The sequence below is a fragment of the Lissotriton helveticus genome, chromosome 5_1, assembly GCF_964261635.1.
Source record: "Lissotriton helveticus chromosome 5_1, aLisHel1.1, whole genome shotgun sequence".
Taxonomy (NCBI): domain Eukaryota; kingdom Metazoa; phylum Chordata; class Amphibia; order Caudata; family Salamandridae; genus Lissotriton; species Lissotriton helveticus.
Genome location: NC_136065.1, coordinates 260,194,500 through 260,218,678, shown reverse-complemented (window position 1 = coordinate 260,218,678; position 24,179 = coordinate 260,194,500). Strand labels below are relative to the sequence as shown.

At 46.1% G+C, this 24,179-nt stretch overlaps 1 protein-coding gene across 2 annotated transcripts in view; it reads right to left on the bottom strand.

Moving 5' to 3' along the window:
* ANAPC2 (anaphase promoting complex subunit 2) overlaps positions 1–24,179 on the bottom strand; it is a 205,451-nt gene that overhangs the window by 169,806 nt on the left and 11,466 nt on the right. For both annotated transcript variants that reach the window (XM_078642153.1, XM_078642152.1), the window contains exons 3-5: positions 21,064–21,196; positions 20,003–20,177; positions 15,165–15,284 (exon numbers count right to left, since the gene is read on the bottom strand). In XM_078642153.1, coding sequence (XP_078498279.1) covers positions 15,165–15,284; positions 20,003–20,177; positions 21,064–21,196 — 428 coding nt within the window. The remainder of the gene's footprint in view (positions 1–15,164; positions 15,285–20,002; positions 20,178–21,063; positions 21,197–24,179) is intronic.

Genomic DNA, 24,179 nt, shown 5'->3' with positions numbered 1-24,179 from the left:
GGGTCATAGCAGTTTCAGTACTGTGTCCTGCTCGGAAGCCTGATTGATGAGCATTGAGGAGATCAAACTGATCAATGTGTTTAGTTAGCTGTAGTTGTGCGCATTTTTCCAGTAGTTTGGCGAGAGTGGGAATATTGGTAATGGGCCGGTAGTTGTTTAGGTCGGATGGGTCGGCCGTAGGTTTCTTTAGTAAGGGGGTGACTTGTCCGACTTTGAGGGAATCAGGGATTGTTCCTTGTTGGAGCGAGCTGTTGATAATTTTAGTCCACAGTGGAAGGAGCCATGGAGTGAAATCTTTGACAGCGTTGGCAGGGAGGGGATCCGTGAGGTGATTAGAGGGTTTCAAGGTGCTGAGCAGCTTGCCTATTTCTTCTTCGGAGTAGGTGTCAAAGGATGACCATGTGGCATTGTTTTTTAGCTCGGTGGGTGTTATGCAGTTGGGTGTGGTGTAGAGGCTTGCGTCAATGCGGAGATCACTCTTAATGTTATCAGTTTTTTGGGTAAAGAAAGCGGCAAAGTCTTCACAGGAGGGTGCTTTGCCCACAGTACTGAGCGGTTGAGGTTGTTCCTTGGCTTGTGTTCTGATTAGCTCGAACAGTTTTCTTGGACGGTTTTTTGCTTGATCGAGCTGTAGGCTGAAGAAGTTTGCTTTTGAGCGCTTTATTTTCCTGAAGTAGGCGTTTCTCTTTTTCTTCAGGGTTTTCAGGTGCAGTGCAGAGGGAGCTGATCTCCAGGTGCGCTCTGCCATTCGCATGGCTCGTCTATCTTCATTGAGACTCCCGTCGTACCATGGATTGGAGGTTTTAGCTGGAGCTCTTTTTAGCTGCATGGGAGCAGCCTCATTAATTATTGAGGTCATGGTGTTGAGATAGTGGTCAGTCAAGGATTGGACATCTGTTGCGCCCGTGGGAGGGAGCAGGAGGTCGCGGCTGTTCGGGGGTAGGGAGTATGGGTTGAGTTTTTTTAAGTCTCTTTTCCATATTTTAGGTCTGGAGGATTGAGTCATGTTGAGTTTGACTTTTTCATTGATGAAGAATGTGACGATATGATGGTCTGACCAGTCACAAGGTTGGATAGACTCAAGTTGAATAGCGTCCTCTTTGGCGATGATAAGGTCGAGGATAGAACCTTTCTCATGGGTCGGACTGTTGCATATTGTGTGAGGTCCATGGCATTGAGGAAATTTTTAAGACTATTTACCACCGCATCATTGTGATCATTCCAATGGAGGTTGAAGTCACCAAGGTATATTTGGGTGAGCTGTCTTCCGGCGTTAGTGGAAATCATGTCCATGATTTGTTGGGTGAAGGTGAGGTTGTCTCTGGGTGGGTGGTAAATGCCATGTAGAGAGCATATCGGTTTACCCTCACTGATAATATCGAGACAGATGTATTCGCAGGAAGTTAGGGAGGCTAGGGAAGGTGCAGAGACTTTCAGGACCGAAAGGTTGTTCCTGTATATGCATGCAATTCCATCGCCTATCTTGCCAGACCTGTCAAGCCTGATGATGTGATAGTTGGGGGGAACCAGTATGTCCATTATAGGTGTAGAAGAATCGGTTAGCCAGGTTTCAGTCAAGATGATTAGGTCAAGGTCCAATGATAGAATGAGATCGGCAATGGCAGAGGAGTGCTTGGAAGCTGATCTGCAGTTGAGGAGAGTGCATTTGAGACGGGGTTTGTTAGGGGAGGAAGTGGGTACTATAGAGAGGGGGACTTTTCTAAGGTTATTCGGGACGGATATTCTGTTGTTTAGTGTGGAGGGTCTACTGTCATTTGAGTGTATCGTGGGGATGGGGAGGTGCGTGGCGGTTGTGCGGATTAGGGGAGCTGGGTCGTAGGAGCGGAGGAGGGTGAGAGTGTCGAGATCCGAAAGAGGGTTGCATGAGCGACGTGGGCGGTTGTTGCGATTATGAGCAGGGATCGCGGTCCAGTGTGGGCGGCGGGTGCGGTTGTTGCGATTGTGGGCATGGATCGCGGTCCTGTGTGAGGGGTGTAGCTTGCGAGCGTCATCAGGACGGGTGGAAAGCCTGTTGAGGGGGGGGGGGGGGTGGTGAGTGGGGTGTGTCTGGGGGGTGTGGTCAGTAGCCCTTTGATGGTGTGAATGTCTTCTTGGATGGTGTGAATGTCTTCTTTGAGCTGGAGAAGGAAGGACATAATCTTGTCCAGCGTGGGATAGGTGTTAGTGCTGGGGGAGGTAGGCGTGGGTGGGTGGCTGATCTGTGAATTAGCGTGCGGTGGGGGTGTGGGTTGGTGTACACGCAGGGCTCCGTGGTGCCGGCGTATGAGTTGGTGTTAGGGAGGGGAGAGGGAATGGGGGCGATGGGAGTGGACGAAGTACGGAAGAGGTTGGTGGCGTAGAGGAGGGTATTGTTGGCAGGTGGAGAGAGCGGGGTGGAGGTGGTGTGTATGTTTTTGGTGATGGGGGAGCCTAAGGGGTAGTGAGGGCTGAGCGTGGGAGGGGGAATGGTGTTGGAGATGGACCTGTCGTGGGGAGGGGGAGTTATAATAATAGATGTGGCGTGCTCTGTGTGTTTAATTAGCGGGTGGTAGTGGGGACTGAGAGTGGGGGGGGACGAAGGGTGGGAGTTGTCGTTGTGCGTGTCATTCTGATGCTGATCTAGGTTAGCGGGATTGTGGGTGGGAGATGTGGTGTCAGGGGAGAGAGGAGTGGGAGTGGTATGTGTGGGGGTCCAGGTGTTGGTGTTAGGTGGGCGGCTAGTGTGTGAGGGGGAGAGATTTGCGAATGTGATTGAGGAATGCGGGGTGGTAACAGCAAGTGGGTTATTGACTGGGGTGCTGGGGGTAGAGGTGGGGTGCGTGTCGTTCTGATGCTGAGCTAGGTTAGAAGTGTTGTGGGAGGGGGCTGTGATGTCAGGAGTGATAGTGCTGGAGGAGATATGGGTGGGTGTCCTGGGCTTGGAAAGGTGCTCTTTGAACTTGGGGAGCAGGTTGTCTAGAAGTTCCAGGTTCTTGTCTGTGGATTGAATTAGGACAATCCCGTTATTGTAGATAGTAATGGTGATTCTGCCAGGGAAGAGTTGGGATGGTGTGGCGGAGAGAGTTAGGCCATGAGCCGTTTTCCTGGTGGTGGAGACGGAGAGTAGGGTGAGGAACGCTTCTCTCCATTGAGCTCTACGAGAGGTGTGGAAGATGATATCAATGTTCAGGGATCCATTAACCGGTGAGAAGTAGGTGTCGGCAAAGGGAGTTTCGGGGTGGGACCTCAGGAAGTTGTGTTTAAAGCGTTTAGCGGCTTTTTTGGTGAGTGTGGGTGGATAATTTATTCTATATGCGTACTTGCCGATGAGATCCATGTTGGGATGGCTGTAGAAGTGGGTATGGGAGGGAGAACGATACTAATAATACAAAGTGAGTGTGTGCGGTTTACAAGAATGAGCAAAGTATATGAGGTAACAATCAGTGCAAAATAGGGATAACAGTGAAATAGGTGTAGCTTACAAACTATACAATATACCAAATAGGAGTAAGGTACTAAGGATATACTGGAACCAGCTTACAGACTATACAATATACCAACTAGGAGTAAAATACTAAAGATATACTGGAACCAGTATAAGTGCAGACAGAAGGATACAGTAGACAAGTATGACGCTGGTGAGCAACCGGTACAGTATGAGGTAGCGATTGGTGCAGTACCGGTGAGGGAAAAGTGAAATGGGTGCAGTTTACACAGAGTGTATAGAATACGAGTAGAGGTATAAAACTGCAATATAGGGCGGACACTTAATCACACGAAGATATACAGTATGAGGTAGCGATTGGTGCAGTATCGGTGAGGGAAAAGAGAAATGGGTGCAGTTTACACAGAGTGTATAGAATACGAGTAGAGGTATAAAACTGCAATATAGGGCGGACACTTAATCACACGAAGATATACATACAATACAAATACAAATACTAGTATAATACGGATGCTATGCTGGAACAGAGTATAGGTGCAAACAGAGGCTGCTTGAGTCATAAGTGACACTAGTAAGCATCCAAAAGAAATATGAGGTAGCGATCGGTGCATTACCTGTGAAGAAAAAGTGACATAGGTGCAGGGTACAAAAATTCTACAAAGTACAGGTAGGAGTACAATACTGCGATAAGAGGCAGATACTTAATCACACATATATGAGGTAGTAATCGGTGAATTACAGGTGAAGATAAAGTGACATGGGTACAGGGTACAACAGTGTACAGAACACAAATAGAAGTACAACAAATGTGTATAATAAAAATAGAAAAATAAAAATAAAAATACAGTACTGCAATAAAAGGCAGATACTTAATTACAGTGTTTAGATACAGAGCTATGTAGGTGTGCGGTAGTTGATAAAACGAAAAGTCAGTTCTTAGGGTCTGGTCAAGAAGTGAGAGTGACTAGTCCATGATGGCCGCCGAAGAAAGAGAAATATCAGTCTAAAATGGCCGCCAAATAGGGGAGATATAGCCGATAGTCCTCTGTCAGTTGTTGTTGCTTTAAGACCAGGGAGGGGCTATTTCAGTTTCTATTTGAGCAAGCCCAGCTCTGGCTTGCTGGGAGGGAGTCTTATCTCTATTTTGGTGGTCTTGTGTGTGGGAGTTAAACTGAGGAGCCTCGTGAGTATCGGCGGTACAGGCGGTACAGGTTGGGGGAATTTATTGCTACAGTTTTATGGACCCCGCCATTTTGTACAAAGGAGGTTTTTTCTAAAAAGTGTGAATAGTCGAGTGGGGTAGTTAAATACCTTTTTGTAGATTCTGTTGAGCAAGCACGTTGATGTTGCCAGCAAGGTGATGAATATATCAAGGTCTAGCCAAAAGGGTACAGCTGCAGTGTTTAAAGATTGCTGGTACTTTGATGTGCGTGCGTGGCTAGGTTTAAGTACTGTTGCAAAGTCTTTGTGCCTGTATGTGATTTCTGCTCAGTAGTTGTGCTGATGTTAACATCAACGTTTTGCAGGCTTCTAGAAGTCTAGCCGGAGTGATCAAGTGCGATTTTCATTCATTTCTTGCCAGTGAAGCACCCACCTTTGCACGACTGCTCCCAGGGTATCAGTGGCAGCAGGGGGTCCGCAGTATCGCGCCGACGGGGTCGGAGGCTTCTCTCGGCAGCAGGCAGCAGCGCCGAGTCATTTGTCAGGGGCTGAGACTTCTGATACTTCTCGCGGCAGCAGGCAGCAGAGGGCTCCTCCTCAATGCAGCAATGCCGACTGTGGCAGCAGGGCGGCCGTGAGCCACGCTGAGGCCAAACATCCTTGCTGGTGCCCGTGTGACGGCCATTGTTGCTTGCAGTGCAGCCTCTCCCGCCTCCATATGCGAAGTCGATCGCTTCCCGTGCAGCCCGCTCGAGCCTGCCACCGCGATGGTAGAGGGAGACCCTCGGGGGAGAGCTCCGGTCATGCCCCCCGGAGCCGACCCTCTCGATGCCTGCAGGGGTGGGGGCGTGGTGGTGACACTCTCCTCGGGGCTGCCGGGTCCACGGTGCGCCCTCAGGTCCGGTGCAGTCACGGGCGCTCTCCCCAGCTCCAGCGATGACGGGTGGAGCCACAGAACGCCAGCATCCCTCCCGTGAGCAGCACAGCACTCACGGCGATCTTCAGACGTGGCAAGCGGTGCGGGACCCCAGCGAAGCCACCACAGCCTCCTCAGCTCCGGCGGAGATGGGCCGGGTCACAGCTCGCCAGTAGCCCTCCTGTGGGCAGCACAGCACTCACGGCGATCTCCAGACGTAGCCAGCGGTGCGAGACCCCAGTGGAGTCCTCACCGGTCCGGTGCAGTCACGGGAGCCGAACGACGCCTCCAAGGGATCCCGGACTCTAACTCCTCCGATGTCCAGTGCCGAGCAGCAGCCCTCTCCCCAAGCTCGCCCCACCGTCCAGGGCTCCGCTGCTGTTTCCGATGAGTGTTTTGCAATCCAGTTACTTGAGGTAAAACCTGTTACTTGCTGTAAATCCAGTTACTTGTTTTTATTCAGCGAAGATGGGTGTTGTCCGGGATAATTCCATAAAGGGATCCCAGGCACTAGGAGCTCCGGACTGGAGCGCTTACCAGGCGGCCATCTTGTAGTGGATAGGAAACTGTACATTCAGTTTAGATTTGGCACTCTCACCTTGAATGATTTCTCAGGTAGATGGCATAGCAATACACTGATACCACGTAATTACCCAGGCTGTGAAGCACCCATGGAATCATTGGCTCATGTCATGTTTGCCTGCCCGGCATACTCACTTCCTAGAGCAAAATGGCTAAGAACCATTAGCAAACAATTAGGAACACACAATCATTCAGAGGCCATGCAAACCCTAAGATCTGATGCAAGACCGCTGTTTGCCTGTGCGGTTAAATTCCTCTGCCATATGTGGGGCATCAGGAAAAGGGCCCAAAGGGTAGGGGGAAAAATAACCTATTTATATATATATTTGTTCTTTTTTTAACCACTATCTATCACAAACCTAGGCATTTTAGTGCTAAACCAAGTTTCCTAATGAGTCTGAGATAGGTGTGTTTTATACCGCCCGTTTTAAGTTGACATGAAGGCCACAGCCGAGAAAGCAAAACAATTAATCTAGTGATGTTTTAAATGAAAAGCGCTGCAACATGAATATACTATATTTGCACAAATGTACCATTTATTTTAAAACAGACCCTAATCCCCTCTAGCTGGCCTGCTTTTTAACTATTCATTTAAGCTTTTAACTGTGGAATTTTCACAATGAAATAAGTTACTGTATCTTAACAAATGGATTTTTCATTGCATGTACACCGAGAATGTGGACATGTTTACGGTATGAATGCCGAAATAAAGTATGTATTGATTACACCAATGACAGTCAATGGTTCCAATACCAAGGTTTTAGCATATGCGGATGAAGTAGAAGTGCTCACACCTAATACTCAGGCGGCTCTGGAAGAAGTAGAAAGAATGGCAGAAGGGTTTGACTTAGCCTCATAGTATTATTTAAATGAAAACTCAGGTGCTTTGTACCAGTAATGTTGCTCTGATAGAAAATCGCAGGTTGGGTAGTGGCACTTACCTAGGGATTAGGAATTTCATCAGAAGTAGGCTCTAGCTAATAGTTAAAATCTTGACCCAATTTTAGGTAAAGCTAGTCAAGAACGGAGGTGGATCAATGGTGTACACCTTACTTTGGCTGGCCCCTACAATGTACTCAAGATTACATTTTTAACAAAAAGGGTTCAATTAGTTTAGAAAGATACCTTTGGGACTTGAGACGCAATGGTTTAAAAATTTGGATGCTATGAACTCCAACTTTATCTGGCAATAGGCAAGGAGGCGGCGGGCCTTCACATATATGCGTCTCTTGAGATCGCGAAGGGGTGGGCAGTGCCCATTACTGGGAAACACTGCTTCAACCATTGGGAGATCTCTTTTCAGCTAGGGGAGAGTCAGACTTCAGGTTCTCAGATAGTGGACCCTCCCTAGGTACATATGAGTTAGCGAGGGGTAGCATAGCTAGGGGATGCTTTCTAAGACATATCGAACCCAGCTTCTACAAAAGAGTCGGATTTAAAACTCTGGGGCAGCCTAAAAGATGTGGAGCCGGGTTAAAAAAGTAATGGGAATCAAGAGGCATGATAACTACACTCCGCTATGGTACTCCCCACTGTTCCCGTCAGTCTTACATGATGAGATATGTAAGTAATGGGAAAGAGGTGGGATAATCCATCTGGGGGACTTATACAGCCAAGGCCTATTGTGTTCATTTTCAGAATTACAGCAAGACTTCGGATTACCTAGAAAATCGGTCTTTAAATATCTACAGATAAGGGATAGCCTGAGCAAACTAGGTGCCTTCTCAGGCGAGTAACTTCCTATTTAGGATTTAATTATGTATCGGGGTGGTAGGATAGGGAAGCTGTACGCAGAACTTAATGATAAGGTGGTGGAAGTTACTTGTAAAGTGCACGTACACCAGTCGGTTTCATGGCGCTTCAGAGGAGTTCTGCCACTGAGAGATTTATTCATACGCCTGAAGAAAGAGCCAAGTTTTCAAGACTGGAGGATACTGATTTGCAGGAAGCAATAGGGTGGGGGGGTGGGAGGGGGGGCACGACTGAGGAGTGGATGTAGACATCCAGGCATCAATTGAGGTGGGGGAAGTAAGAATAACTAACTGCTGCTTTGAAAACCCTGTATTTTAAAACTTTATTCAATTTATATTACACACAGGCTAAGCTGTTCGGCTGGGGGAAAAGGACTGATGGTAAATGTCCCTGATGCTGGGTTATTCCTACCGATATGGTGCACATGTTTTATAGCTGCCCAAACGTGCAGGCTGTCATACAGGGTATCTTAGATCTGTAGGGGGAGATCCTGGAGCAATACTGTGTATTTGTCCAACATTAATGATCTTTGTAACAGACTCATCTTAAGGGACTGCAGGGCAGCTTCATGTTACGTTTGTATCTACGGCAATAGCATGCTTTTTGAAGGCTACGGTGTAAAAAATAGCAAACCATCCACAGTACAACAGTGGTTTTCCCGATTGTTGTGTATGTGTAGGCTCTATATGATTGTATGGGGAGGGTGCGAGAAGGCGGGGAAAGAAAATCTGGACTCCCTTGAGGGCATAAGTTTGGATAAGCGTCTATAATGCCTAGATAAAGGGAAGCTTTTCCGCTGCTTTTTAACACTCTTTTCTGTATCCTCTTGGCCTTTCTTTGACTCCCCTTTGTTAGGTCTCGTGGCGTTTACAGCGCAAAGCGCTGTCTCGCCAGAGACCTATTGTTAGCGAGTCTGCTTTCCAGGAGACAGCCCCTGGGCGCGCGCATTTTCTCTCCAAGGAGGCGATTTGAGCGGGCCACGCGCACGCGAACGCGCTCGCTGTGGCCAGCTGCTGTCTCCTGGGAAGCTCCAACACCACACACGCATGCGCATACACAGAGACAAACACACGAGCGCCCATGCACGCACGCACACACATACAGCCCCCCCGCACACATACACACACGCGCACACGAGTGCACCGAGCCCCCCCGTCGCATACATACACACACACTAGTGCACCGAGACCCCCCCCCAGCCCTTTTGAACTTACCGGGCCAATCTCGGGGGACTCCGCTCTTAGCACGCGGCAGGGGCAGGCATCGGGCATGTGCCTCGTGCCCCCTCCGCAGAGTTCACGCTGCGGCTCTTGCCAGCTCCTTTCCCGGGGCTCCCTCTTGGTCAAGGGAGCCCCTCAACACTTGCGCAACCTCCTGCTGGCAGCCCCGGGGCTCTCCACCGCTCACAGGAGCCCCGGGCCGTGAGACGCATTTACTCCGCCTGCCTCCTCTTCCGGTCCGGACGCGGCCCCGCCCCCGTCACAGGCGACCTTGCCTGACTTCCGGTGCGGCTGCGGCGGGATTCCGGGGGCATTTTCTGCCACACAAACCTTGCCAATTTGTGCTTAGTGGTGAGATGTAGCTATTGGCAACCTGGCAGCGGAGAACAAAACAACTGAAATCTAGTTCACTCGCTACCCCGCCCGCTGCCCACGAAGGAGGCCCAGGAGCGGGACCGGGTGCCAGAGTCCCGCTGCCCTGGGAGCGGAGACGCCGCCGACGGAGCCACGGAACAGCACGGAGACAGAGTGAAGTCCCCAAGAGGCCCGGTGAGTGCGGGCGTCTCGAGGCGGGGGCCCCCAGTGTTCTTTAGAGGCCCTGTGGGGGCCCGGGCATACTCCTGGAGCGGCCCCGGAAGGCAGCGGGCCGCTCCCCCTTTAATTCCAGCAGCTCTACGGGCACTGTTATTTCGAGTCCCCAGAAGGGGGACTCCAATGTTTCGGGTATATTGGTTCAAAGCCCCCCAGGGGCTCCTGGCGCCATTATCATTTCCAGTCCCTCGAGCGGGACTCCAGCATCACGGGGGCAGTTGTGTTTGCTTACTTAGCCCACGAGGGCTCCGGGGGCCATCATTGTACGAGGGGGTGCGTCGGGGCACATTGCCGGTGCCCGCCCCCCTCCTGCTAAAGTGGTAGCGGCATTTGGTTATTTTAGAGCCAAGAGAGGCTCACAGCCCACCGTGCCTGAGGTGCTTCATCAGAGCTGTGTGAATAATAACAGCTGTGAGCCCGTGCCTGAGGTGCATCATCAGAGCTGTGTAAATCATACCTGCGTCAGTCCCGTGTGTGAGGTGCATCATCAGAGCTGTGTGAATAATAACAGCTGTGAGAGCAAGGAAAAGTCCTCCAGCCTCCCAGTCCTGCAGGCAGCCAGGGGCTGGGCAGGGCCCAGTTATGTTTTACTGTAGATACGCCTCTCTGTGTACTTCTCTATACAGTTCCTGTATCCACCCATTCCTTTCTCTCATGTATCAGTCTAGTGGCTGTCCTTTGTCCATGTTTTGGTACATTGATATCTCAATCCAGTTATCTCTCCCTTCCGTCTATAAGTTTTATGTTACTTATTTGTCTTTGTCAGTCCTTTGTCAGTCCGTTGTCCTTCCATACATCTATTCATCCGCCCATCTATGCGTGTCTGTCGGTTCTTCTTTAAGTCTGTTCCCCGATTCCCCTGCAACCCTCCGCCTGTCTGTCCAACCAACCGTCTTTCTGTCTGGCTAGATGGATTAATATCTGTGTATAGCTTTATATTTTTAAATGCATAAAGATATGTATATTGTTGGTGCCCACATGTTGTTCCACACCAGGAGTAGTGTACTATCACTATCTCGTGCATGGCATCGAACCTCTTTAGCAATAGTTACCCGGAGTCCTGCTTCAAAAGAACACGAGTACCACACACTGACAATTTTTTCTTTAGTTTTTCCAAAGTGCTAGTTTGTTGCTGCTTCCCATATTGTAAATGGCTGCCCCCTCCGTTCCCATAAAAAAAACGTCATTTTGCCTCTGCCTCTACTATGACCACTAGTCTAGTGTCACACTACAATCCCTAGCATGGTACAATTTGCACCTATATTTTTAAATATACATATTTGCCTGCCACACTGACCCTCTCTTTGGTCTTCCCTCACCGTACATTTCCCAGAATGGTAAAATATATCTGAGGTACCTACTGCCTCATACCCACTTCTGTCTGGGTGTGTCTCCTCCTTCATTTATGAGGGCTGTGTTTCTGTTCTCTGTGAGAGTGAAGTGAGCAGGCATAGTGCTTTCAGTGGCTGTTACTATGGCTTCATGATAGAAATCACAATCTACTGAAGGTCCATGTAGACGGTTGGGAGACAGAGAACATGACAGCACCAGCTACACACACATAAACACACACAATCACACAGGCACAACCACACACACACACACAACCACACACACACAACCACACAACCACACACACACAACCACACACACACAACCACACACACACACAACCATCCATACAACCACAGACACACAACCACACACACAACCACACACACAACCACACACATATAACCACACACACAACCACACAACAACACACACACAACCACACACACACACACACACAACCACACACCACCACACCATCAGTGTACGCTTTCACCGGGCACAAACACCACCAGCCATCAGTGCATGCTTCCACCAGGCACACACCACCAGACGTCAGTGCACCCTTTCGCCAGTCATCCACACACCACCAGCCGTCAGTGCACGCTTTCACCAAGCACACATACACCACCAGCCGTTAGTGCATGCTTTCACCAGGCACAAACACACACCACCAGCTGTCAGTGCACACTTTCACCAATCACACACACCACCAGCCAGCAGTGCACAATTTCTACAGGCACACACACCACTAGCCATCACTGCACACATCAATTGTTAACGCATCCACAATTAACTATTGCAGCAATCGCAGTATGGCACACTTTACTTTTAAACATATTCATCTACAGTGCAGCATGCCACCATTGCTACAAAAATAAATACACTTTTTTTGGCCTACAATTTATTGACTTTTGTTGCAATTAGTGTTGCAATATTTAGTTAGCAATGCCAAAAGCTCAAACTTGATTACTGCGAGACCTATTGCATTGCAAATGCTTGTTTTATGTTAGCTTGCCGGGAAAGCAGGGATCACCCCCCACCCTCCGGGGCAAACCTGATTTTAGTTCCACTGAAATGTACTGCAGAATTAATTCCCAATTGTAATCATGTTATGTCTCTTTTTGGCAATAATTAATAGAAAGAAAAAAAAAACAAGCGTAGAGGACAGCAAATCTGACCCAAGGTCAAGGGTAGAAGGATAGCACTCAGCGAGGGGGAGCTGGCTTACACACCTGCTCCAAGAGGCTGATTTGCGCATAGCTGGATCCAAACTGAGTTGGGATGGTGGGCAAAAGAATACTGGGTTGAAATACTACCTGAGCGATTGCCAGTGGTTAGACAAAATTAGAAGTATTCAACCAATCACATTTTGTGTGTTCGATGTACCCCCGTAAGTGGGAAGGGCATGCCAACAACTGTCTAGGTGTACTTCTCATCAGTATGCCAACAACTGGGTCATGTGCTCACTATGCCACTGGAACCATGCTACACCTGACAGAAGAGCCCCAACTGAGGCAAAACAGGTCTTGGGTTGCGGGTCAGGGAGGACCTGGCCTGGCAGTTCGGGCTGGACTGTTCCCAGTGGAGCAGGGTGGAGACTGATTTGCATATGGCTAGATCCAAACCAAGTCAGCATTATGGGCATAAGGATGCCGGATTAAAATGCTACCAGAGTTATTGTCAGTGGTTAGACAAATTGCAAGCATGCCTCCTAACGTCGTTTGAGTGTTTGAAAGCCACCACTGGGAAAGGCTCTGGGAAAAGGCTCTGGGTGGTGAGGAAATCGGGTGCAGAAGTGACAAAAATATGAATGTCAAAACAAGCAACAGCAGGGATTCCGTAGGGTGTATAACAGATCAAGAATACAGTTACTTTTCTCAAATCACATAACAGCATAATCCGCAACATTCGGAGCACTTAAGCCTTAATGCAGAACTTTCCACATGTGCACATTCAAGTCTCAATAACAAATGTTTATGAATGAACCCGCAAACAAGTACACATTCTTTTTTCACCATAACCAGGTGATAATAATAGTATTCAATGTATATGCTTTTCTCTTGAATCTTCTAGATAAAATGCTGAAATATGCAAGGATAGACAAGGGTGGACGGGGTGAACAAAGCCCACACTTCAGGAACACTAATGCAGCAACAGCTTTAGGGATAAAGATTCAAACCGTACCACTCCAGGCACGCATACGCACTAGTAATGCATGGTGTGAGGCCACAACCACAGCCTAGTCTTCCTGCTGTGGGGAAAAGAGTAATCTCTGCATGGGCCTGGTAGTCCTGGCAGAGGCAGTGAATACGAAGAGTTGGTGAGCGGCAAGAGAGCAGCACACAAGGAATAGAATGCCACAGGCAGGGTGGTAGGGAGAAAGTACTTTCAGCAAGCTCCAGCCATGTCTCCGCTGCGGGTAGTTTGATGACAAGGGCACTGGCAACATCACTTCTGGCCGAAGCAATTCCAACATATCTACAAAGGGAGTATTTGGTACCAACAAATTAGTCGGTCTCTTTGCACACGCAGGGGTGTACAACAGTGTATGCGGTTGTCTTTCATCATCATCTTACAATGGTGGTTTTACCGAACGTATCACCATACATGCATTGCAATGGAAGCATTTCTTTGGCAGAATAAGTATATCTGGTGCAATGTAAAGTTTGCAGTTGGTTCTACCTAACGAACCTGCACATCAAAACGTTAAAACAGCCACAATGCATGAAGGAGGGTTGTTGGAATAATTCTCTCCATGAGCTTGCATGTTCTTTCATAAATCGAACCATGGGACAGGAATTCACCTAACTTTTTCTTTTACAAACAAGTTACCAGTTGTCTCTCCTTTAAATATTGTCTGCAGACATTCTAAAGTAGGCGGTCTGGCATAATATGTAATAGACTGCACAACAAAGTAACACAGCCTACATCTTGGACAAATTCAATGACACTTATGTGTATAGTAATTTAAGGTTGTACACCAGCCCCTCGAAACATGAAAAGGTTTTTCAGTTATTCACAGTGCAAGTAAATACTATCTTTAGAATAGGGGCATTTAGAGGATTTATAACTTGCTTCACGCAATGGTATGGTAGATAGATGCACCATTACTTTAACTGAGAGACAAGCTAAACACTGTTGGTCGTAGTTTAGCCTCTCTAAACTTCTCTCACTCCTTATTTTGACAATGTAGAATAAATATCTGAAGGAGGTGAGAAATATCGGGTCTGCAATCTTTCGCTGGAATCAAATAGATTCACACGGTCTTCAGAGTGCCACAGGTGCCTCCACCTGGTGTCTGTAGTAAACAGAGGTGATCATACTTTTCTAAAGGCACCGTGCTAGAGTAGTACCGGGTCTGAAGAGGCTATACAAGTTCAAATGGAAAGCACAGCTTCTGGCCTTGTGGCTGCGGGTGAAATCAGGCTCCTCACTTCTCTTGGGAGTGCAATCTGGAGACAGGACTGAAACCCTGCTGCACTTGCCCATTCCCTTCTGGCAGAACTGCACTGCTCCAGTCGATTCATATTAAATATATGTATAATGCAAACAAAGAAAAGGGAAAGCAATTGACACATAGGTGCTCCGGCTCAAGAGGAGCCATTTATTTCCAAAGAGCATCAGCTGGAAAGATGCTCAGTGCATGACAGACCGACACCTGTGGAATGCGCTAAGGAGCTTGTGTCAATTTCAATCAGTGGAAGGTGAGAAAAAATGCACACATTTCTGTATTTACAAGTTTCTGAATATCGGCAGACGACAGCCTTATGAAAAGAAACAGGCCCAATCCTGAACTTTCAAGCAAAGGAGCTCGCAGAGAAACAGGTAGAGATATTTCCAATTTCTTGATATGCCAGTCTAGATAAATAAACGAAGATGGCATGAACCGGTGTCTATCTGCCTATAGAGATATTGGTGTTTTTTTAAAGTAAACTAAAAAAAAACAAGTGACTTTCACAAATAGTAGCTCAAAATTTCACATTATACTTTGTGAAACAAGCCAGCAAACTGTGGCTTGTAATGAAATTAGTGCACATCAAGACATTCTAAAGTGCAAGGTTACAAGCAATGACAATATAAGCACAACAGCATGTCAGACCCACTTTTCACTCCGACTTGTGTCCAATTGATCATACAGCCTGTCCATCTACTAGATGTGCTGAGAAAACATGGAAAAACGAACCTGGATGCAATAGCCTGGTCTCCAGTGCCGTTTTCAGTGATGTAAGGAGCTGCTGTCTCTGATTTGTCCTTTCAAGGCAGTATTTCAAGTCTTCTATTGCTGGTTTAGAATCTGGAAAGTCTTAGAAAAAGAAAATCTGATTTCAAAATGGGAGCAGTGCTCTTCAAACACACTGTTTAGTACTACAGTATACATTAAGGGTCAAAAAGCCTCACCAAGTGTTCCTATTCCCTACACCAAAAAGATTTATTGGAACCCACAATAGTCTTCGAAGGTATGCAACATATGCTGTGCTGCTAGCCTATAATGGATGCCTTGGGCAAGCACATTAAATGGGCTCCCCTATCGTCCTGTTCAGTAGTTAAAACAATTGTTGTCTGTCCTTGGTGCCACTGCACCTGCATCACCCAGGTCAGCAACACCCGTCTGCTGACTAAAGTCACTTGCTTATTTTACCAGCACAATTAAACTGTAAAGTCATTGAAAGATACGCTGTAGTTTGCTATAAAAGTATTATCTGATAGTAACATTACGACTAGTTTTCTACCCAGTAGTACACAGAAAGGACAACAGATGGCATGCATAACACCTACGGATATTGGTATTATAGCTAATCTTCCACTATTGAATTTAACCGTGCTATTGTGAAACAGATTGCTTCAAACATTAAGTACTGATTCTAACGATACCTTAGTGCAAAATAGGATTCTAAATCTAGGTTATAAAAGCAGGAAAATGAAACCCGTTTGAAGATGTTCAGTAGACCTAATGCCAAGACATGTTAGAAGGGATGTAGTGTTCAGCACAGCCACCCAGTCATTGATCGGTCATGTCTCAATTACGGCAAATCCAGACTAGCATGCCCAGTTGCGTCATAGCCTAGGCCCCTCGACCCTAAACACAGACACACACACTTACTTCAAGACAAACAGTAGGTCTAACAAGCATTGGCATAGCCAATAGGTCTCGCCTTTGGGATCATATAAGTGTTTAGCCATGCAACAGTTGATGTTGTTGCACCAAGGATATTGTGCTGGATAACTAAACACCTAATAAGGTCCCAAAGGCGAGACCTATTAGCTATGCCAATGCTTGTTCTGTCATGTTTGCAGTGAAACCTGATAAGTCATCATTGTAATTGTGGTTGCCTTTTGGTTTTGGACCGGATTGTGGATTTTGGTACTTACAAGTTACTTCAAGACTTTCAAGCTCTCTGTGCCCTTGGAATATGACAAGGCTTACGATGAAGGGTTGCAATGGTGGTTTCAGGCAGAAGGAAAGTCAGCAAAGGTGAAGACTGACAGAAGTGGAGGAGGTAAGGGACATCTCAGAAACAATGGCGTCTGGGAGAAAAAGGACGTCTGAATCACTCACCCTTTGCTGTACATAAAGGCTTTCACGGACTCACCAATGCAACCGCTCAGTTAAAGGAAGGAACATCCCTGAATGCACCTCATAGAGCTCGTGCATTCAGGAGGGGAGTATTAAAACGAGATTACCACAAGCGAAGGATGAAAAAAGGCGGAAGAGCGAAGACAGAAGGAAAAACGAAAGAAATGGCAGCTTGAACTCGGATACTGTCTTAGAACCAGCTTAAAAACACTACACATTCTTATTTTGTTTTTATTTTTCACAGGCCATTCATTTGAGTGCTCGCGGCAGAAGACAATAAGAATAAGATGAAAAGTAACCCTGCAGTACTATTTTTACACAGCAGATGGAGCAAGGACACTGAAAAAGTGTCAACAAAAAGATTTTCAACCCAAAGAGTATACCGCTGACATACGAGTTTAGTTAGGGGATATTGCTAGGCCAATGTTCGTATTGTTTGTTTTCTGTTACAGAAGAACAAAAACATGCCAAAGTGCAAACGCTTTAATTGACCAGTTATGCTTGATAACGCTTTTTGAAGCAACACCGTAATATTAAAATTGTCAGACTAAAAGCGGGATCGAAATTTTTAACCGAAAAAATGTTGGGCTGGTTACGATTTCCTCTGAAGTAGAAGCTTACAGCACACACATTTCCATAAACCATTTAAAATCTGAAATCACAAAGATTTACAGTAAAGAAAAGGTTAGAACCCCTTACTCCCCAAACAAGCAGTTGAGAAGGGAACAGCTGTTTTCAAGCACTCTGCTTGTGCTGGTATCCACATTGCAGGAGAGAGCAGGGCGCGTGGGTCATCGGTTTTCAATTAGCAAGCGCGCCGCTGCTCACTCCCGTAATGTGGATGCCAGCACAAACATGAGTGCTTGAAAAGAGCTGACCGATTCCTAAAGGTCACTCCTAGATCAGCGCTGCGCGCTTCGCTCTAGGCGAGACCTAAAAACTTTGTAGGATTAGGTAACTGCCCTCATCAGATTCCTAATGGAAGACACAACCCCAAAGCCCTCCAAAACAAAACACCAAACTTCCTCATGAACAAATGAACATTCCGTTCTCCGAGTGATTACTTTGTTCAAGAAAAAAATAATTCTCATGACCTGCTGGATGCTTGAACTGTGGGCTAGATCAAAGTAACAGTTTTCTGAATACACTCACTCTCGGACTGATAAATGAACATCACCAGACAAAACACAGGCCTAGTAAAGATCACAAATCTTCAAATAAGGGTGTGGAAAGTTATAAATTCACCACTGAAGTATTACTATGCTGCAACGTGTGTCACCCTTGTAAACTTCAAACACAGGAAACAATTCCAGCAAAAAGGCAAAACAATCATATTGGGGTACAAATATTCAACTAAAAGTGGGTTGCTTCTTGCAAATGTAACTTTGCAATACTTTCTACCTCTGCAATTTTTAACAAAGTTGGTGAAGTGTTGAAAATAAATTCACCAAGCTTGTAGAGAACAACTTTTGCCACTTTGCACAACTACATATTAAACAAGAATTCAATTACTTCCTATCACCCTGTCTTTCAATGGAATTAACACTATACCTAAACTGTCCTGGGGCTAATGCGCTCTATTAGAAGCCCTTCACGAATGCCTTGCAGAAGCGTAGAGTAAGTCTGTAAAACACCAAAGGCAACCAAACATGAACCACGGATGCGCTAGAAAACCGTTCAATAAACAAACAAGGAATTAAATTAACTTCACATTAGAGTAACCTTGCTAGTAAAATAAAGTGCTCTACATTAAAATTTCAATTCAGCACAAGCTTTCTCAACATGCCCACCAACCAGGCAACACTGCCTTGACGCCTGACAGACCTATGTTTAACCACCCAGTATGCCCACCAGCTTTCCAATTTAGCATTCTGCCTTCCTGATGGGGCGCTAGCTTGCCAGTCAATTGTTTCAGAATCTGCTAGCCCTCAGATGAATCTTTTTAACCGTATGGCACTTTTTTCCGTGAACTTAACACGGTCAATTAAGCATTTTAGAGTTTTCCTGTTCCATGTCCAACCAATATAGCCACCAGTCTTCATGAACATGCAGATAAATGTTCTAGGCTCCACGCACTCTCTGAAATGGTTGTCCTCAAAATTCACATACATTCCATTTGAGGTGCTGCTTGCAAGACTAAAAGGTAATACTGTGCCACAATACCCACGCTGGCTTTACACCGATAGGCTTTGTGGTAACTCCTGCTGAGTTAATAGTAATATGCTTTCACACTATCCTACTCTGCATAATTTGGTATGTATTTACCAAATAACTTTGTTTTTAACGTAATAAGAAGTCGCAAAACAAGTTATTGTGCAAATCGTACATGCACACAGCACACTATGATACAGCTACCCAATAGTGGGCAGGTGTTACATTTGCTTTAACCTCGCTCAGTCAACAGAGAATGAAATCTTCAGTCTTTTACCGAAACAAAGTACAAACAGGCAGTCGATGGAAGATAATCAGAAATTCTGGGACAGACACATTTTTCCCTACTGCATAAACAACCGCAAAGTTAAAATGTTTACCAATTGTGTACACTTAAAGTACCATGTTAATGTAAGTAATGGATTAGTTCTTATGACTTTTTGTTTGATTGCACTGAGCATAGAGCTTCATTTTCACCGTTTAGTTTGGTATTAGCAAAATTCCACATGCATAAACTAGGCCACTGATGAAACTTTCACCCAGAAATGCACTGGGACATAGCGGTGCGCTTACGGTTAAATTCGTATTCCACCCATCTGATTACATGGAATAATGGAAAAGTACCACAAGAAGTAAGACTCGTGATTAAACTGTTGATTAAGTGTGCACTCTGGGATACACCATAAAAGCGCACACAGCTGTGCAACACGAAACACTAACCAATCTTGACTTGTGGTTTGACACAGCTTTAATTCACAACAATTCTGTTTTCATTGCTTCCGTGTAAGCACTGTGAGGAAAGTTCCAAAAATTCCCAACATTTCGACCCTGAAGGTAAAACTCAAATATATAGGCCGCAGTTATCTTCAAATTTCAACCTCAGATATTGCTGAGTGGACACCAGTCAGGACGGGCACAAAAAGGGCACACGGTGAGCGAGATGCAAGGACAAGAACGGGAGGACAGAAGCATCCCTTACGCAAATCACAGAGCATAGTTTGTGCGGAAGAAAGGATTGTCACTACAAGTGTTTATAGGCAGCTACAAATTTTCAGTATATGCTTTCAAGTACTCGAAGTATATAATCGTACTTTGTTTTAGTTAGAAGTCATTTTTCAGCGCTGAAAAAGTCCAAGCAGCACACTCCTTGGTGAAAGTAGAGTTTAAAAGAGATGTTTATATTTTATCAACAGTACAGTTATGAATGGATGAAGTGCAGCAGTTTGATTCACTTTTAGCATGCGTTCTGGTGGTGGATGACGCTGAAGGTATTCACACGTGTGTCTAGGGCTTACCTCGGACGATGCTGAACAGCTCTTCTATGCGCATGCTCGCGTAGATACGGTAGAAAAACCTCTGCACGTGGCAGCGCCACCGCCGTAGCGTGCTGCTGGACTCCGGCGTCGAGGGAGCGCCAGTCTTGTCCTGCAGGAACACTTTACTGAGCCAGCCGATCACCTTCTCGATCCACTGTGAAAAGGGAAGGAGAGCCCATAGTGACAATCACACAGTGATCAAGTTACAGCCGCCCTCAGAACAGAATCAAATTCTCCAGTCAAATCCAACTCTCCAGTGCAGTTGATTAAGCACCAGCTTTCTGGCATTTGGTGGTAGGAAAATCAACTTTCCACAATTACCTTCCAGTTTATAGTCTTGGACGCATCTTATGTCACGGGCTGTTGGGGAAAAAATAACACTCCCTTGCAATGCTTCGTCATTTATGAAGTATCGGTATAAATGGTTTAAAAAAATGAGGAGATAGAAAAATATTCTTTTTGGCAATAAAACATTACGTATAATCATATGCTCCCCCTGCTTAAAGATGATATGTGAAATATGGCAATCCCAAATGTACACAAGATAATTGTTGCAAGCCACTAGGCTTAACCCCATCACATTCATTATAAGATGCGTGATCACATTCTGGTGTAGGGAACACACCTAACCAGTGTAAAAGTAACACCCGGTGTCCCGCCATCCTCTCTCCCGACCCTTCCACTTTCTACAAATACCTACTGTAAGGCTTATCCAAAAATGCTGCTCCAAGGTCCTTCTAAAGCTTCCTCCCTCCTGTTTGGCCTTCAAACAACCCCTTAGGTCTGTGACTTTTCACCTTTTGAGGTGAGCAGGACTACAACCAGGGGAGACTACTAGTCACATGTCCCAATGGAAGTCAATTTTAACAACTGCAAATCAGAGGTAATCCGTGGAGAGTAAAAGGTGGTCAAAGATCTTACAATGTCGAGTCCCAAGGGTCAGCATACAACACAATACGTAGGCCAAAGTGAGCTGTTTTGGAATGATACAGAAATACCCCAAATCAACAATGGAAGGCTCAATGATGTTGCACAGGTACCTCTTGAAATTCACAAAGGAAGGATCGCTCATATTCCCCTCTGCATTTTTTCTCCATCCTCTCCTCTATCATCTTGTGCAGGATTATGGTGACTGCGTCGGAACTGACTCTCTCCAGCAGGTTCAATCTGTGACTGGATACAAACATGGCAAGTTTAACACCACCGACAGTCTCTGACCTGAAAGAGCTCATTAACACGAAACGGTCTGATCCAACAGAGCACGGCACCAACCAGAACAGTGGCTCAAAATACAATTACTTTTTGTCTTGATCTTTTAAGTATAATGGACATACAAGTAAGAGCTGTGTACAACAGCACTCACTAAGAATATCTCATTGTCAAACAGCATTCAGTGGCAGCACCTCGTCCAAGAGCGCATTAGCAGTTCCTTGTGCAACAGCACTCAACATAGAGGCAGGGGAGAAGCACACAAGAGATACCATTAAAGAGTGCCGGGAAAGAGGGAATTTGGCAGGGGAGAAGCACGAGAGAGCACTTGCAACTTGAGGGAGACAGCAACACAGAGCGCGGGTGGCAGATATTCCTCAGGGAAGCAGGGAGAAGCATACGAGGGAGAGAGCTGCAAAACATATTTACTCTAATGAAGTGCTTAAGCAAAAAGACAAAGAGTAGTGTCCTAAGAGTGATCAGTAGAAGAATATAATTCAACTAAGCCAAAAATGGTAAAGAGGCTATGCTCCAGGGGAGGGACAAACATAAGAAGGACAAGGAAAGCCATCAAATCAAAGCAAGTAAATGAGAGCAACAAAGCCAACCACCGCTAGCAATGTCAGGGTTTTAAGCCCAGCTTGAATTGTCTGGTAGGCCAAAACCAATTCAACTCATTTAAAATGTCTGCGGAAACTGACAACAGAAAGTCTATTATCTAGTTTGATCAAGGACTAATCAGTTACTGAAAACATTTCTAATGATTTACTTATAGGGGAGCTGAGGGGTTTGTTGGACAATAGATTTCAACAATCGATAGGAGGCAAAAAAAGACTAATTGTAAAGCTTACAGTGTAAAATATGCAAAAAGAACAATTGATGAACAGAAAGCAGAACAATGTCATACATTCATCCCAGTACAGATATCTGGGCATAAATCCATCGTTGTTTTGCTCACCATGCGATTCCAGTTTGGACTCAGCCATATGCAAATCAGTCTTGACCCTGCGCCCAATGGGAACAGTCCAGCCCAAACTGCCAGGCCAGGTCCTCCCTGGACTGGAAACAAGCATCCTAGGACCAGTTTCGGGCTTTCAGCCCTCATCAGCCAGTATAGCTTGACTCCAGTGGCATGGAGAGCAAGGGACTCACGTCTGGGCATACCTGTCCGTCCATCAATTGTGTGTCTTTTACTTTCTCACCAAAGTGCACCAGGTATGCCCAGATGTGGGTCCTGGGCTCACTGTGTCACTGGAATCAAGCTATCTTGGATTAAGAGGGGTTAAACCCCCAAACCTGTCCTAGGATGCTTGTTTCCGGTCCAGGGAGGACCTGGCATGGCAGTTTCGGCTTGTCTGTTCCCATGAGGCACAGGGTCAAGACTGATTTGCATATGGCCAGGTCTAAACTGGGGTGGCATGGTGAGCAAAAGAATGATGGATTTAACCCAGATCTCAACTGGAGGGAATGTTTTGATTTGTTCTGCATTCCGTCCATCAATTGTGAGTCTTTTTCTTTCTCGCCGTAAGTGCGCCAGGTATGCCCAGACATGCTGTGCCACTGGAATCAAGCTATCCTGGCTGAAGAGAGGTGATACCCCGAAACCGGTCCTAGGATGCTTGTTTCCGGTCCAGGGAGGACCTGGCATGGCAGTTTCGGCTGGACTGTTCCCATGAGGCACAGGGTCAAGACTGATTTGCATATGGCCAGGTCTAAACTGGGGTGGCATGGTGAGCAAAAGAATGATGGATTTAACCCAGATCTCAACTGGAGGGAATGTTTTGATTTGTTCTGCATTCCGTCCATCAATTGTGAGTCTTTTTCTTTCTCGCCGTAAGTGCGCCAGGTATGCCCAGACATGCTGTGCCACTGGAATCAAGCTATCCTGGCTGAAGAGAGGTGATACCCCGAAACCGGTCCTAGGATGCTTGTTTCCGGTCCAGGGAGGACCTGGCTTAGCAGTTCGGGCTGGACTGTTCCCATGAGGCACAGGGTCAAGACTGATTTGCATATGGCCAGGTCTAAACTGGGGTGGCATGGTGAGCAAAAGAATGATGGGATTAACCCAGATCTCTTGACTGAGGGTGAATGTTTTGATTTGTTCTGCATTCCGTCCATCAATTGTGTGTCTTTTGCTACAATGTAAAATATGACACACATAGTGAAACATACAATGAGCATATTGGTTTCTTCCTAATTTATAACGTTGCTTCAGCCTTAAGACAGAGATTCACCCATGTGAGAAACCCATCAACCAGAAGCAAAGCGAATTAATTTTTTTTTTTTTAATTGCTGAGGAAAGACTGGAAGCTGGAGAGCACCTTTTTGCGCTGGACACTTCTATCTGGAGAAAAAAAATCACAAAAGGTATGAAGAGCTTTAGAAAGTGAGAGAATGTGAGTGGATGCATGTGGTGTGTGAGAAAGTAATATGTGAGAGAAGGGAGAGGATGTGGCTTAACGCTAGAGAGGTCGCCCGACTTTGAAACTGGGGAACCAGGTTCGCGTCTGGCGGGAGGCTCAAGCATCCTGTGATTCTGGGCAAATCTCTTAATCTCCCCATGCCTAGAAATAAATGTGTCCTTAAGTAAGGCAAATGGTGCTCATGTAAAGCGCTCCGATACCTTCGGGTCAAATTAGCGCTATATAAAACTGCACCAAAAAAAAAAAAATAGAAGCTGAACATACAGAGCAAATGACATTGGGGAAGAAAAGAGAGTGCCTGAGGGACAATCGACTCCTGATGCTTCTACTGAGCATTTCCGCTCATCTATATACTTATTTTGATGCCCACTTTGAAAAGAGGGCACTGCTTGTGAAGAACGCCTCGTGTAAGCACACAGTAAATTATTGGTATGAGAGTTTTGCAAAAATATCATTAATAATTTATACATTTCCAGTTATAGTGGAAGCTATCTTGGAAAGGAATATTGAAGAGGAAATACTTG